General features: G+C 45.2%; 1 protein-coding gene across 1 annotated transcript; it reads right to left on the reverse strand.

Annotated features, from left to right (window-relative positions):
* Nucleotides 1–363: 363 nt before the first annotated feature.
* On the reverse strand, nt 364–15497 carry LOC116685124 (SNF-related serine/threonine-protein kinase-like; the record flags this gene model as incomplete). The annotated part of the gene is given in 6 exon segments (XM_032510349.1): nt 364–2151; nt 2153–2720; nt 8664–8769; nt 8894–9077; nt 9887–9995; nt 15366–15497. Coding segments are annotated over 6 exon segments (1618 nt in total), but the record flags the coding sequence as incomplete, so codon positions are not given.
* Between the last annotated feature and the right edge of the window lie 356 nt (nt 15498–15853).

Consider the following 15853-nt stretch of genomic DNA (forward strand, 5'->3'; position numbering starts at 1 on the left):
CATATATATATATATATATACACACATACATATATATATACATACACATATATATATACATATATTTAAAAAATATATATTTACAAAATCCTCTACAAAAGGAAAAACCCTGAATATTCAGTACATTATAAGAACTGGCAGACAGACCAACCTTTGGCTGACACATGAACTGGTGAAAAGGTGAAAAGGTGAGAACATGTTTGATGGAGCCTCCTTGCTCCACTCCCTTCCTGAAATGCCATTGTGTCAGCGTTAGTTCGTTATGTATGCAGAGGAAGACGAGCATTCCTCTCATCTGGTCAACATTAGCTCTCACCCAGTTGGAGACGAATCACGGAAGGAGCCAGAAGAACACTTGTAGGAGACAGTATTCCACATTTTATTTTTGATATTACCATAGCTATAAGTAACTTCTGACAACAGGTATCAACTACAGAATAATACACTGAATATTTCTGTCAGTTCAAACTCTTTTTTTCTTCCTTTTTGGTCCAGAAACATTTCAGTGGCTGATTGTCTCAAACACTGAAACACATGCACATGTCATTCACCTGGATCCAGCTGAGTAAGACAACAGTCAAACCCACCTGGCAGCATGTTGGAGCTGAGACAGCCATACAGCAGGACTACTTATCATAAGGCTAGATACTGTACAGCTATGCACCAAAGAGTCCACTCGCTGTTCGGGGGGGCAGATATAGATATAGAGAGAGAGAGCAAAAGAGCACCATATTTACAACTCTATTTACATTTGCTTTGTAAAAGAAAAGTCAGACAACAAGCAGAGAGAGAATGAAACAGCTTTTTTTTGACTGGAATTTAAAAAATTAAACTAATAAAATTATTCTGTACAGATAGCTACAACACACTGCAAAGCTTATTGCCAATGCCCGAAGAGTTTGCCCTTTCCATCTTCCATCTCTTTAAAGTGGTGATCTTTCCTTCCTGCACACACACTTCATCTGACCAATGACAAGTCACACAGGCCCGCCCACTTTCTCAAACAGCAGAAATGTACAAGTTTTAAAAATAAACTTTACATCCTGTATATACAAACACTGCACACGTGGTGCTACGCTGTGGTGCAGGCGGACTGAACGGATCACACAACTAATGTTCTCCATCAGCAACTACAGCAACACAGTAAAAGCATAAAAAATTAGAATAGCTCATCTGAAGTATCTGGTCAGTAACATCGTCACACGTGATCTTGCTACAGAGGAGTAAAGCTCCGGGTTACATGAAGCTGTGTTGCTGTCCACGTTTAAAGGGTTCCAATCATTAGAAATCATTTTTAAAAACAACCACAAACAGATTGTCTGAGTGCAATATGAGTCCGAACTAAAAGCTTTCCTGTCAGATTCATAAAAACGTTTATGATCCAGCAGCCGGCTAACTAACATGTCACGTTAAAATGGTAAAAATGGAAAAACATTGACGTTGACATTGACTTGATGTTTCCCAGCTACCATCACGTCAAACCTTCCTCGTTTGAAGATGAATTAAGATAATAAAAAATAAAATATACAACATATAAGACCACTGGTCACAGAGATGGAAACAGACAGCAGGCGTGATGGAGGGGACAGCTCAACAGGAAGTGATGTCTTCTGTGACCCTGGAGGCGGAGCTTCAGATGACGTGGCAGCAGCTAGCAGGCGCAACTGAGCAGAGCAGGCCGTCCCGCCCGCCGCCCCCCCCCTGGATGTTCACAGAGATCTTCTCACACAGAGGTAGTTGGAGCATGCTGCTTTTCAGAGCCCTCAGGCTGCTGGGAGCGTCCCTTGCGCGGTGGGGGGTGGGCGCTGCTGTTCTGCGCTGGGGGTGCGATGCGTGGGTACGTGGCAGGGCGGGGGCGGGGGCGGGGGCGGGGGCGGGGGCGGTGGTGGGATGGGCGGTGGAGCTGATGCACATCCTCCAGGCGGATTTCTCCTGGATCTTCACGCTACCTCCTGATAGGCTGCCGGGGTCGATGCTCAGCTGCCCCCCCCGTCCCCTGAGGCAGAGGCTCAGCAGCTTCAGGCTCTCCACCAGCTCGCCGCCGCGGCTGGCCGCGCGGGACGGGCGTGCCAGGGAGCTGGGGGTGGGGCTGCTGCTGTTGTTGTTGTTGCAGCAGCAGCTGGAGGGACTGTCCTGTCCTTTATTTCCCCCCTCCTCCCCCGCTGCCCCCTCCACCCTCATCCCCTCCCCCTCCGCCCCCGCCCCCTGCAGGAGGACTCCCCCTGTCTGGCCCGGAGGCCCCGCCCCCCTGCCCCGAGCCGCTGCCCCCCCCGGTTCCCCCCGAGCTGCCTGGCGGCCCCTCGCTGCTGTCCCTCCGGTTCCAGCTGTAGCTGAAGCCCGAGTCTTTGTCCAGCCGCCGGCGGTGGCTCTCCGAGTCGTCGTCGCTGGTCTCTGAGCTGGAGCACGACGAGCCCCTCCCCTGGCTCTTGCGGCGGTGGTAGCGCTTTTGTGTGGAGCTGGGAGACGAAGAGGCGGCGGCGGCGCTCAGGCCCCCGGCGGTCCCCCCCATGTTCATCTTCAGACGGCTGAGTTTGGGGGGAAGGCCCTCGTCTTGCTCAAAGTCGTCATCAGACTCGCCCTCCTCCTCGAAGATCTGGTTGAGCACAGGGGCGCTCTTCCTGGAGGTGAGGCGGTTGGTGATGGAGGGGGGCTTACGCCTCAGGATCACCTGGGTCGGAAGGGGAGCCGGGTCTTCCTCCTCCTCTTCATCCTCCTCCACCCTGAAATATCACAAACCAGGACTGATGTGACTCTTTAGACAGTACACAAACACATATACACATATATATATATATATATATATACATACACACACACATACATACACACACACACACACAACACACACACACACACATATATATGTATATATACACACACACATATATATGTATATATACACACACACACATATATGTATATATACACACCACACATATATATACACACACACACACACACACATATGTACACACACACACACACACCACACAACACACACACACACACACACAACACACACACACACACACACACACACACACACACACACACACATATTCCAGACTCAACACCCGAGTGCCCTCATAGTCATCTCGGGTGACTTCAACCATGTCACCATGACCACCACACTAACTACCTTCACCCAGTACGTGAGCTGCCATACTAGAGAGAAGGACCTGGGACCTGCTGTATGCTAATGTCAGGGCGCATACAGCTCTTCCCCCCTCCCCCCACTGGCAGATCGACCACCACACCTGGTTCAAATCAACCCCTGCTATGTGCCTCTGGTAAAAGGCAACCTGTGACCTCAAGGACAGTGAGGAGATGGTCGGGGGAGGCCTCTGAGACACTTCAGGATGTTTTGAGGTGACAGACTGGGATGCACTCTGTGAGCCACATGGAGAGGACATAGATGGGCTGACTGAGTGATCTCAGATTACATAAACTTCTGTTGGACTGCACTGTCCCAGCAAGGACTGTTCAGTGTTACCCAAACAACAAACCATGGGTAACAAAGGACATCAAGAACACCTGAATGCTAAGAGGAGGGCTTTCGAGCTGGATCAGGGAATGGGAGGAGGTGAGGGCCATTCAGGGGGACCTGAAGGTGAAGATCAGGGAGGCTAAGGAGAAGTACAGGAGGAAGCTGGACCGTAAACTCCAGCAGAACAACATGAGGGAGGTCTGGAGCGGTATGAGGACCATCATTGGCTTCAGACCGAATGGCAGCAGAGGAGTTGATGGCAGCTTGGACAGGGCCAATGAACTCAATCTGTTCTTTAACAGATTTGATGCTGTGGAAGACATCTTGCCTCGTTCCTGTGCCAAAGACGCCACGTCCCAGTGACTCCAAGGACTACAGACCCGTGGCACTGACCTCCCACATTATGAAGACCCTGGAGAGACTGGTTTTGGAACAGCTGCAGCCCATGGTCAGACCTCTCCTGGACCCCCTCCAGTTCGCCTACCAGCCCCGGTTGGGAGTTGAGGACGCCATCATCTTCCTGCTCAACCGCATCTACGCCCACCTGGACAGGCCGGTGAGCACGGTGAGGGTCATGTTTTTTGACTTCTCCAGTGCTTTCAACACCATCCGGCTGGCCCTGCTGGGTGAGAAGCTGAAGGTGATGCAGGTGGATCCCCCCCTCGTGTCCTGGACTGTTGACTACCTGACTGGCAGACCACAGTATGTGCGCCTGCAACACTGTATCAGACAGAGTGGTCAGCAACACTGGGGCCCCGCAGGGGACTGTCCTCTCTCCCTTCCTCTTCACCATCTACACCACAGACTTCAACTACCACACAGAGTCCTGCCAGAAGTTTTCTGATGACTCTGCTGTGGTTGGATGTATCAGCGAGGGGGACGAGGCTGAGTACAGAGCGTGGGGGGCCTTTGTCACATGGAGTGAGCAGAACCATCTACACTCAACGTGACAAAGACCAAGGAGTGGTGGTGGATCTAAGGAGAGCCAGGCAGCAGTGAGCCCTGTTTCCATCCAGGGGGTCTGTGGACATCGTGGAGGACTACAAATACCTGGGAGTGCACTTAGACAATAAACTGGACTGGGCCGAACACTCAAGCCCTCTACAGGAAGGGCCAAAGCCATCTCTATTTTCTGAGGAGGCTGAGGTCCTTCAACATCTGCAGGAAGATGCTGAAGATGTTTTAGGAGTCTGTGGTGGCCAGTGCTCTCCTCTTTGCTGTTGCATGCTGGGGCAGCAGGCTGAGGGTAGCGGACGCCAACAGACTCAACAAACTGATTTGCAAGGCCAGTGACGTCATGGGGGTGGATCTGGACTCTCTGTCGGGGGTGTCAGAGAGGAGGACGCTGTCCAAACTACATGCCATCTTGGACAATGTCTCGCACCCACTCCATGGCTTGCTGCTAAATCACAGGAGCACTTTCAGTGACAGACTCATTCTCCCAAAATGCACCACAGAGCGCAACAGGAAGTCATTCCTGCCTGTTGCCATCAAACTTTATAACTCCTCCCTCTAAGTGTCTGACACTCAGAGAGGTTGAAACTGGACAATATCATCTGTTTTGTGCAATAACACTGGCTTGTAATGTGTGCAATTCTCAACTGCTACTATTATAATAATAATAATAATTATTATTATTATTACTTTTCACCATTGCAACACCTTAATTATGTTATTTATGTAAAAACTGTTTCATAATATTCCTTTAACTGTAAATATCCACACTCATTATATTTCTTTATTTCTTTATTTATATTTCTTATATTTCTAATATCTGAGCAACTGTAACACAGAGTTTCCCTTTGGGGATCAATAAAGTATTTCTGATTCTGATTCTGATATATATACACACATATATATATATACACACATATATATATATACACATATATATATATATACACTATATATACATATATATACACATATACACATATATATACATATACATATACACATACATATATATATACATATATATACACACACACACACATAAATATATGTATATACACATACATATATATATATACACATACGCACACACACATAAATATATATATATTATATATATATATATACACACACACACACACACACACACACACACATATATATATGTATATACACATACATATATACACTCACCGGCCACTTTATTAGGTACACCTGTCCAACTGCTCGTTAACACTTAATTTCTAAGCAGCCAATCACATGGCGGCAACTCAGTGCATTTAGGCATGTAGACATGGTCAAGAGAATCTCCTGCAGTTCAAACCGAGCATCAGGATGGGGAAGAAAGGGGATTTGAGTGACTTGGAACGTGGCATGATTGTTGGTGCCAGAAGGGCTGGTCTGAGTATTTCAGAACTGCTAATCTACTGGGATTTTCACGCACAACCATCTCTAGGTTTACAGAGAATGGTCCGAAAAGAAAAAAACCAGTGAGCGCAGTTCTGGGGCGAAATGCCTCGTTGATGCCAGAGGTCAGAGGAGAATGGCCAGACTGGTTCGAGCTGATAGAAGGCAACAGTGACTCAAATAACCACCCGTTACAACCAGGTGGCAGAAGAGCATCTCTGAACGCACAGTACGTCGAACTTTGGGCAGATGGGCTACAGCAGCAGAAGACCACATCGGGTGCCACTCCTTTCAGCTAAGACAGGAAACTGAGACTACAATTGCACACTCATCGAAATTGGACAATAGAAGATTGGAAACATTGCCTGGTCTGATGAGTCTCGATTTCTGCTGCGACAGTCGGATGGTAGGGTCAGAATTTGGCGTCTCCACATGAAAGCATGGATCCATCCTGCCTTGTATCAACGGTTCAGGCTGGTGGTGGGTGTCATGGTGTGGGGAATATTTTCTTGGCACTCTTTGGGCCCTTGGTACAATTGAGCATCGTTGCAACGCCACAGCCTACCTGAGTATTGTTGCTGACCATGTCCATCCCTTTATGACCATAATGTACCCAACTTCTGATGGCTACTTTCAGAAGATAGGCGCCATGTCATAAAGCTGGAATCATCACAGACTGGATCCTTGAACAGGACAATGAGTTCGCTGTACTCAATGGCCTCCACAGTCACCAGATCTCAATCCAATAGAGCATCTTTGGGATGTGGTGGAACGAGATGCGCATCATGGATGTGCAGCCGACAAATCTGCGGCAACTGTGTGATGCCATCATGTCAATATGGACCAAACTCCCTGAGGAATGCTTCCAGCACCTTGTTGAATCTATGCCACCAAGAACTGAAGCAGTTCTGAAGGCAAAAGGGGGTCCACCCGTTACTAGCATGGGGTACCTAATAAAGTGGCCGGTGAGGTGTATATATACACACACAACACACACACATAAATATATACACACACACAAATATATATGCACACCACCACACACATTATATATATATATATATAAAGTCTTGTCGCTTATCTATTTTGTAGAAAACCTGCTATTAACCTGACTTTTTATTTCAATTGGTGTAAGAAATCTCTCATATGAAAAGCTAAAACCCTCCAAATGATGTTCAATGCCCTGAAATAAATTAGTTTCACTAAAAAAAGTTTATTATTTAAAAAGACAGAAAGGTCAAATTTGGCAAGACAAAATTTTGTCGCCTATACAGAATTGAACAAATTTACTGCAAATACTAAATATGTCAGCAAATTAAATAGCGGTGCTGTGAGATTTAAATTTAATATCTTGTATGACTTCCATGAGCTGGAAGGACTGCATCCATGCGGTTTGGTGAGGATTTATACCATGTATTGATGAAGTCATCAGGAATACTAGAAAGCTCCCAGAGTTCATCAATATCTTTGGTTTGGTCTTCCATGCTTCCTCTTTCATCCTACCCCACATATGCTCCATGATGTTCATGTCTGGTGACTGGGCCGGCCAATCCTGGACCATCTGGATCTTCTTCGCCTTGAGGAACTTTGAAGTGGAATGGAATGCGATGGAGCACCATCCTGCTGGAGAATTGGCCTGTTTTGTGGTTGGGAATATAAGAGGTAGCTAAGATGTCTTGGTATTTGAGACTATTGATGTTGCCTTCCACCCTGCAGATCTCTCGCACACCCCCATACTGATGTAACCCAGACCAGGATTTTTCCGCCACCAATCTTCACGGTTTTCTGGGGAATCTTGGATCCATGCGGGCTCCAGGTCTCCTGTGGTGTAATTCACAGAAGATTCATCTGAAAAATCCACTTTCTCCACTTCTCCAGCGTCCATCCTTTTAGCAAGCTGTGGGCCTTGGCACATGACACAGTTTTTCGATTGTCTTTGTTTAGTCTGGCTGGCTTCTGGTCACTGATTCGACCATGGAGGCCATTTCGAGACAGAATCCGACAAACCGTTCTGGTTGACACAGGGACTTCAGGGACCAGGTCTTGTGGAGCTCTGCTGCAGTGGAAAATGGGCTGCCTTGGATTTCGAGCCAACAAACGGTCCTCTCGAGCAGTTGTCTGCGGGGTCTGCCTGACCTGGGCTTGTCAAAACGTCTCCAGTGTCTTCAAATGTTTTTTTATCCTCTGTCCTTGACGCTGAGAACATTGAAGGTGTCTGCCACATCAGCAGTGGATCGGTCTTCAGCCTCTTGATAATCAAAACTTTAGTCTCAGGGTGAATAGGCCTGTTGCAGAGGTCTAGTTGCAGTTGATGTGAAGGTCTAGTGTACTGGGGTTGTTCTTATACACACCTGAGACCTGATTGGTCCATTATTAGTCCCAGGTGAAGCTCATATGACAAGGCGACAACACTTATGTCTTTGCAAAATTGACTCAATGGGCTTTACCAAGCTGTGAATATTAGAATACTTTTGACAGTTCTTTTTGCTCTGAAACATTATTACAAAGCTGTTGGATTAAAATGAGCCATTTCTTGTAAATAAATCTTGATTAGAAATATTTCAGCGGCACTTCGGTCAATTTGTACACAAGCGACAAGACTTTTGTCAGGGACTGTATACACAATAAATACACACACACACACACCCACACACACACACATATATATATATATTATATTATATAATATATATTATATATATAAAAAAAAACACACACACACCATATATACACAGAGAGAGAGAGCGGAGAGAGCGAGAGAGAGAGGCTCTAACTCCTCTCACTCAGGGATGGATGGATGCTCTGTAACACTGACCTGAACAGGCAGCTGCGCTGCTTGGCTGCTGTTGAGGTGGACGCTGTGGGGCCCTGGCGGTCCCAGAGCCAGCAGAAGCAGGGCCCGACACAGCAGATGTGGCTCCCTGGGATGAGACGGAATAAAGAGCAGCCGGGGTGCATTAGAATCAATGAAAACAGGATGTTGAGTATCCAGTGCATTCAACTGCATACCCCCACCCACAGATGAAGATGATGAAGCTGAGGTACCTGTGCCGAGTCCCCAGTGTGGTGTCCTCACGGCGGCCCACTCCATTAAGCCTTTGGAGCGGTGTCCGTTTAGCAGTTCTCTGCGCTGCGGCCGGGGACTGGGGCCCTCCAGCATGGACATGGAGGACGCTGCAGGCTGTCCCTCGATGTCCTGTGCATGTCCACTCTGTGGGCCCACGACTGCCTGTGGACAAAAGACACAGGCTTCAACTTGAGTTTAAAAAGTCTAAGCTAGTCTGTAAAACCTATTTCAAGACCCTTTGGCTGCTGGATCTGGGGATTGGCTGATAGGACTGATGATAGACACCTGGATCAGTTTATCACCCACATGTCCTAGATACGAGTGCCTGGCCATCACAGTCTCTCTCTCTCCCCCCCTTTCTCCCCCCTTTCTCCCTCCCTCCCTCCCTCCCTCCTCAAGGTTGCTTGTTTGATTGGACTTTGGTTGACTTACTGTTGGTTTTCTTACATCACGACACCTTCATACATACATCTACTACACACATTACTGAAAACTGATAGCACTTTAACTTTGTTGATTTTATTTAATTGAATTGAGCAAATGTGTGTTCTCCACCTCTGGTCATACTTTTGAGCCAGGTCATGAGATGTTATCAGCTGGACCTTTCCTCAGAGTTAGAGATGGGAGTTTCCACAGAACACAAACATGCTGTTCCACTGAGACATGGACATGTCAAACAGACATGCTTGGTTTTTTAACATATTGTTTTATTGGTTTTCAAAAACAAGAATGACAAGATGCAGGATATAATCAATCCACACTGTTAAAAATGAGCAGTCTTCACCTAATAAGCCCAACACGTGATTCTGATTACAGCTCATGTGTGTCCACGCTCTGTTGCCTGCTACACCGTGGCCGTTTACACCGTTAGCTACAGCACAGCTGGTGCATTCACTGCCATTGTAATGTGCTGATAAAAGCAGCAGGCGGCCTCCACACTCGACCTGGAGCAACAATGGAGGACATTACACTGATGCAGGAGACAGGAAGACGTTACACTGATGCAGGAGACAGAGGACGTCACACTGATGCAGGAGACAGGAGGACGTCACACTGATGCAGGAGACGGAGGACGTTACACTGATGCAGAGACAGGAGGACGTTACACTGATGCAGGAGACAGGAGGACGTTACACTGATGCAGGAGACAGCTTCTGACTCAGCATTCTCTCCCGAGTGGAACCGGCGACCATGGATGTATAGTCAGACAGATACAGCGTTGGAGGCACAATTCCTCTGACAGTTGCGGATTGAAACCAAAAAGTTCGACATCCTCGAATGAAATGAGCCAGGTGATCGGTACTTCTCTCACTGTGCGGCCCATAGAGCAGGCCCACTAGAGACCTCAGCCGGCCGAGCAGACTGCTTCCTGTTAGCACTCTGCTAACTCGAATGGGGATCTAATGATGTAACCGTGCAGCTCTTCTAAACTCTCTAATGTTATCAGACCCAACGGATCAAATTCTGACAGAAAAACAAGTCATTTGTCATTTGGCTGGTGTGAAGGACTCAAGCCCAATCCTACATCCTCCCATCTTACATACGTCCCATCCTACCTCCGTCCCATCATACCACCATCCCATCCTACATCCAGGACCTGGTCAAAACCAACAGCCCAGCCCGCAAACTAGCTCTGCTACTGCCTACTCCCTCACTACGCCGACAAAGTCCTGACTGTTCGCTGCCCCGGCTCCACAGCGGAGGACCCCATCCGCTCATCATTAGGGCAGCAGAACTCTACACATCTTCACACTGAAACTCACCTGATCAGAAATAAAAAGATCCTATTTTCTCTAAATGAAGATAAGTTGATTCTGGTCCTTTTGGGTGGGAACCACATGGTTGAATTCATGTATTATAAGTTGCTTTGGATGAAAGCCTTCAGGTAAATAAATGAAATGTTTGCAGTGAATATGCAGTTGCACACTCTATGGAAATGGAGGGGTCAAAAGCAGGAAGTGAGATGCTTGCTCTAATTGAGGCAATCTTATCCACAGAAATTTTTCACAGGCCTCAGAGAAGACAGCTTTGTGTACGCTACATTACAAATAGGTACACCGTGTGACAGAACAAGGTCTTATGTGTGACCATGGACCTGTGTCGAACCAGAAACAAACTAAGTTAAAAGCATCGATATGTTTAAAAAGTCTTTGCCAGCAGATTTGTAGGACAACATACATGAATATTCATATCCCCTACAATAAAAAATCCAGTCGTATTTCAGCATGATTTTAGACAGGAAATTAAAGAAGTCACTGATAAATCCTTATATATTTAAGAGGCCGATATATGACTGCACTAGTACCAGCTAAGATTGACCTATTCAAACATGGTTAGTTTAAAACTTGAGAAGGAGACCAGGGACAGCTGTCTCCAGTTGTACTTTCCTTGAAGATAGTAGCAAGTCCACCACCTCGACCAGTAGTCCTCGGAGAGTTAAAATAAGAGCTGTCAGCTGATAAAAGAAAAAGTACTCAACTCACCCACATTCATCCAGGTTTCAGTCACAAATAGGACATCCAAATCATGAGAGGTAAAGAAGTCATTCAGGATATCCATATATACATACATGTAGGTGTAACTTACTGTGCCAATAACCTCCTTTCTGATATTAAAACCGTTCTTGTGGACAAACTGTAATAGAGACACTGATCATTCATCCCGGTTCATCTGTTCTGCTGTTACTTACCAAAACCGACCAACCAACCACCCACCCACCCAACCCCAACCACACCCCACCCACAGTGTGTCACACATACAACATGGGCCCAGCGGAGGCTCGAACCCCACAAAGTGGTAGCAAGCTAAACCCCGCTCTGTCCAGAGGAACAGAGGAATGATACACCTGCAGTGTGTCACGGCTGTACTTAAAGACATTTAAAGCTATGGTGGCATGTTAAACCGTGTGTGCACCAGGCTGCACATCAACAGCAGTTGTCTACTCTATACTGAGACACAACTGGTCAATAATCAGGTTTGGAGGATGTCCACATGGCTCTGTGTGTGAAACAGGCCTGGCAGTGGAACAGCCCCCAGTATGTAGGTCACTCTGAGCCAATCAGCAGCTCTTCGTGAAAACACATTAGTCAGTATCTCCTGCACAGAGGCTAAACGTTGATTCCACCAGGGCTCGATCACTCCAGGCTGCTGAGGGATAGACACATTGGGATGTCACAGGATGATGCAGGGTCTCACCCCCATCAGCCCAACATGCTCACTCACAGTGTTTGTGCAGCTCACTGTTGCTATGTGTGTCTGCAGCACTAGAAAATGTTATGACGCATGATTTGTCTTACCTGTGTATAAATATTGTGCAACCTTCATTGATGACTTCACTGAACTGCTGTCTATAATCTGTATTAACTTTGATTGTGTAATCATTGCGGGTGATTTTAACATTCATGTTGACAGCCCCCAGGACAGGGGGACCAAAGAACTGTGTTGTGTTTTTGAGAACTATGGACTGACTCAGCATGTGACGGAGCCAACTCACAATAAGGGGCACACTCTGGACTTGATTGTCTCAAAGGTCTGAACATTTCAAGGTGTGGTGACTGACTTGCTCTCTCTGATCATTCCTGTTTTTCTTTAACGGCACTATCTCTGTGCCCAAAATGTCCAAACAAGATAATCAGAAAACGGTATATCACTGAAAACACCAGTGAAACATTTATTCAGCTTTTCTCTCTCACACCCGCCCTCTCTGGGCTAGCAGTCAGTGAGCTTGTAGACAATTTCAACTGTAAAATTACAAATGTTATTGATGCCATTGCTCCCACTAAGGTCAAAGTTGTCTCTGGTAAGAAAAGATCTCCATGGAGAAATGTCCTACTGGTGAGAAAGAAAAAAGAGAGTGTAGAAAGCTGAACGAAGGTGGCGAAAAACAAATCTCCTGGTACATTATAACACCTATAAAGAGAGACTTCGCATTTATAATTTGGAACTGAGGAATGCAAGAAGGTCCTTCTTCTCTGATATTATCTCTAGAAACAATATAATTCACGTGCTTTGTTTGCTACTGTTGATAGGTTAACAACCCTCCAGTACAGTAGCATCTGACTTTATCTACCAAGGCCTGCAATGACTTTGCCTCCTTCTCAAAGACAAATTCAGAAGATTAGACAAACAGTCAGTGCCTCCATATCAGTTCAGATATGTGTTGTCACAGTGTTCAAGCAAAACTAGTTCCAATATGACAGAATTTCACACGATCAACCATACAAAACTGGAGGACATTATTCACATCTGAAAACCTCGACCTGTTGCCTTGATATTCTACCAACGGGACTTTTCAAAAATTTTCCAATTGTTTGACTTCTGATCTTCTACAGATTGAACACATCTCTTCTTTCAGGTATCTTTCCACAGGCCCTGAAACTGCAGTAATCAAGCCACTTTTAAAAAGAACAACCTAGACAAGTCACTAATGAGCAACTATAGGCAATATCAACCTTCCGTTTTTAAGAAAATCATTGAAAAATAGTCTTTCAACAACTCACCATTTCTTGTCACTAAGCAACAGTTTTGATACCTTTCAGTCGGGTTTCCGACCACACCACAGCACTGAAACGGCTCTTGTCAAAGTCTTTAATGACATCCACCTTAACACAGATAGTGGCAAAATTCAATCTTAGTATTACTTGATCTCAGTGCTGCATTTGACACGGTCGACCATGACATATTACTAGACCGATTGGAAAACTGGGTTGGCCTTTCTGGCTTAGTACTAAACTGGTTTGAATCCTACCTAAAGAATAGGGATTACTTTGTGTCAATAGGTAATTATACATCTGAGCGTACAAATATGACGTGCGAGTTCCGCAAGGCTCCATTCTGGGGCCTCTTCTGTTTAACATCTACATGCTTCCACTGGCTCAGATAATGGAGAAAAACAAAATAAGTTACCATAGTTATGCGATGACACACAAATTTACATAACCTTATCGCCAGGGGACTATAGTCAAATACAAAAACGACTAACTGCATCAAACAAATTAACGACTGGATGTGCCAGAACTTTCTGAATTAAATGAAGGAAAAACTGAGATAGTGTTTTTGGAAAAAAAGAGGAACGATTAAAATCTGCGCTCAGCTTCAAACAACAATGTTAAACAAACAACAGCCAGAAATCTTGGTGTAGTCATGGACTCAGACCTGAACTTTAACACCCCATTAAGACAATTACAAAGTCAGCCTACTATCACCTAAAGAACATATCAAGGGTTAAAGGACTTATGTGTCAACAGGACTTGGAAAAACGGTCCATGCTTTCATCTTCAGTAGACTTGACTACTGTAACGGGGTCTTTACAGGTCTCCCTAAAAAATCAATCAGACAGCTGCAGCTGATTCAGAACGCTGCTGCTCGAGTCCTCACTAGACCAAGAGACTGGATCACATCACTCCAGTTCTGAAGTCTTTACACTGGCTTCCTGTGTCTCAAAGAATTGATTTCAAAGTACTCTTGCTATTTATAAATCCCTAACGGTTTAGGTCCAAATACATTTCTGATCTGCTACTACACTATGACCCCCCAGACCTCTCAGGTCATCTGGGACAGGTCTACTTTCTGTCCCCAGAGTCAAACTAAACAGGGTGAAGCAGCTTTCAGTTTCTATGCTCCTCATATCTGGAATAAACTCCCAGAACCTGCAGATCCGCTGCTACTCTCAGTTCTTTTAAATCAAGGCTGAAGACCTTTCTTTTTGATGCTGCCTTTCTTTAAATTAATGCTCATTCTTTAAATTTCTTATGCTGCACTGTAACTTTTATTCTTGTGTTTTATGTGTCCTAATGTTTCTATTTTGTTTTTAACTGTCTATTCATGTGTCTTATTGATTTTTAATGCTTATGATTTTTAACTGTTTTTACTTGTGTTTTATCTGTTTTAATGATTTTGTGTAAAGCACTTTGAATTGCCCTGTTGCTGAAATGTGCTCTACAGATAAAGCTGCCTTGCCTTGCCTTGTATAGAGATGTGTTACATGACAGTGAGTTAGAATAATGATAGTGAATCAAAGAGACTAAGGCCCATATTTGAAATCTTAACTATTTTCTCTCCCATTTCCTCCGCTCCAGCTCCCCTGAGCCTAGCGGGTGGAGGCCTAGTGAACCAAGGAATGGAAATGAAACCTTTGGTTGGTCTCTGCTAAGGAGCCAGACGGGCTGCAGTGTGAGGCAGTGGAGCGAGATAGGTCAATTACCCTCTTCTCGCTCATACCATGACTCAGAGAGTCATTCTGATGGTGAACACTGGGATTTCTTAGTCACACTATTCACTGCTTTAAAAGAATCTGGAACTGCTCACAGGACACCGTTGCGTCTGTAGTTTACCTGAAGTGTGTCTGTATGAAGTGTGTGTGTCTGTATGAAGTGTGTGTGTCTGTATGAAGTTGTGTGTCTGTATGATGTTATCTGTATGAAGTGTGTGTGTCTGTATGAAGAGTTGTACCTGAAGTGGGCCTTGAGGTTGCTGGGGCTGGCTGAGCGAGTCTGCACCTCCTTCTCCTGCTTCTCCCTGAGGATGCGCTCTGCCAGCAGTAGTACGTGGCTGTGATTTGTTGTACTGTTAGTCTCCAGGGCTCTGAAACATTAACACCAATTACAAATGAAAAGCATATTGTATATATACACGAGAGACTATTCAAATAATCTAACTGACACACTAAATCAATGTGGCCAAGTGGCTAAATTTGTAGATTTTTACATCAACAAACAATTATTTTTATCATGAATAATGTAGTAATTATTATCTTGATGAATCAATTGTTTTGTCTATAAAATATGGTGTTGAACTGCTATATTTCCCAAGGTGACATCTTTAAAGGTCTTCTTTGTTTGACCAAAATCCAAAACTCAAAGATATTCAGATTGTACTATTGCATATGAGAATAAACAGCAGCAAATACTTTGTTTTGAAGTCTGGAAGTAACAAACGTT

This window comes from Etheostoma spectabile, unplaced genomic scaffold (assembly GCF_008692095.1).
Source record: "Etheostoma spectabile isolate EspeVRDwgs_2016 unplaced genomic scaffold, UIUC_Espe_1.0 scaffold00569542, whole genome shotgun sequence".
In the NCBI taxonomy this organism is placed as follows: Eukaryota; Metazoa; Chordata; class Actinopteri; order Perciformes; family Percidae; genus Etheostoma; species Etheostoma spectabile.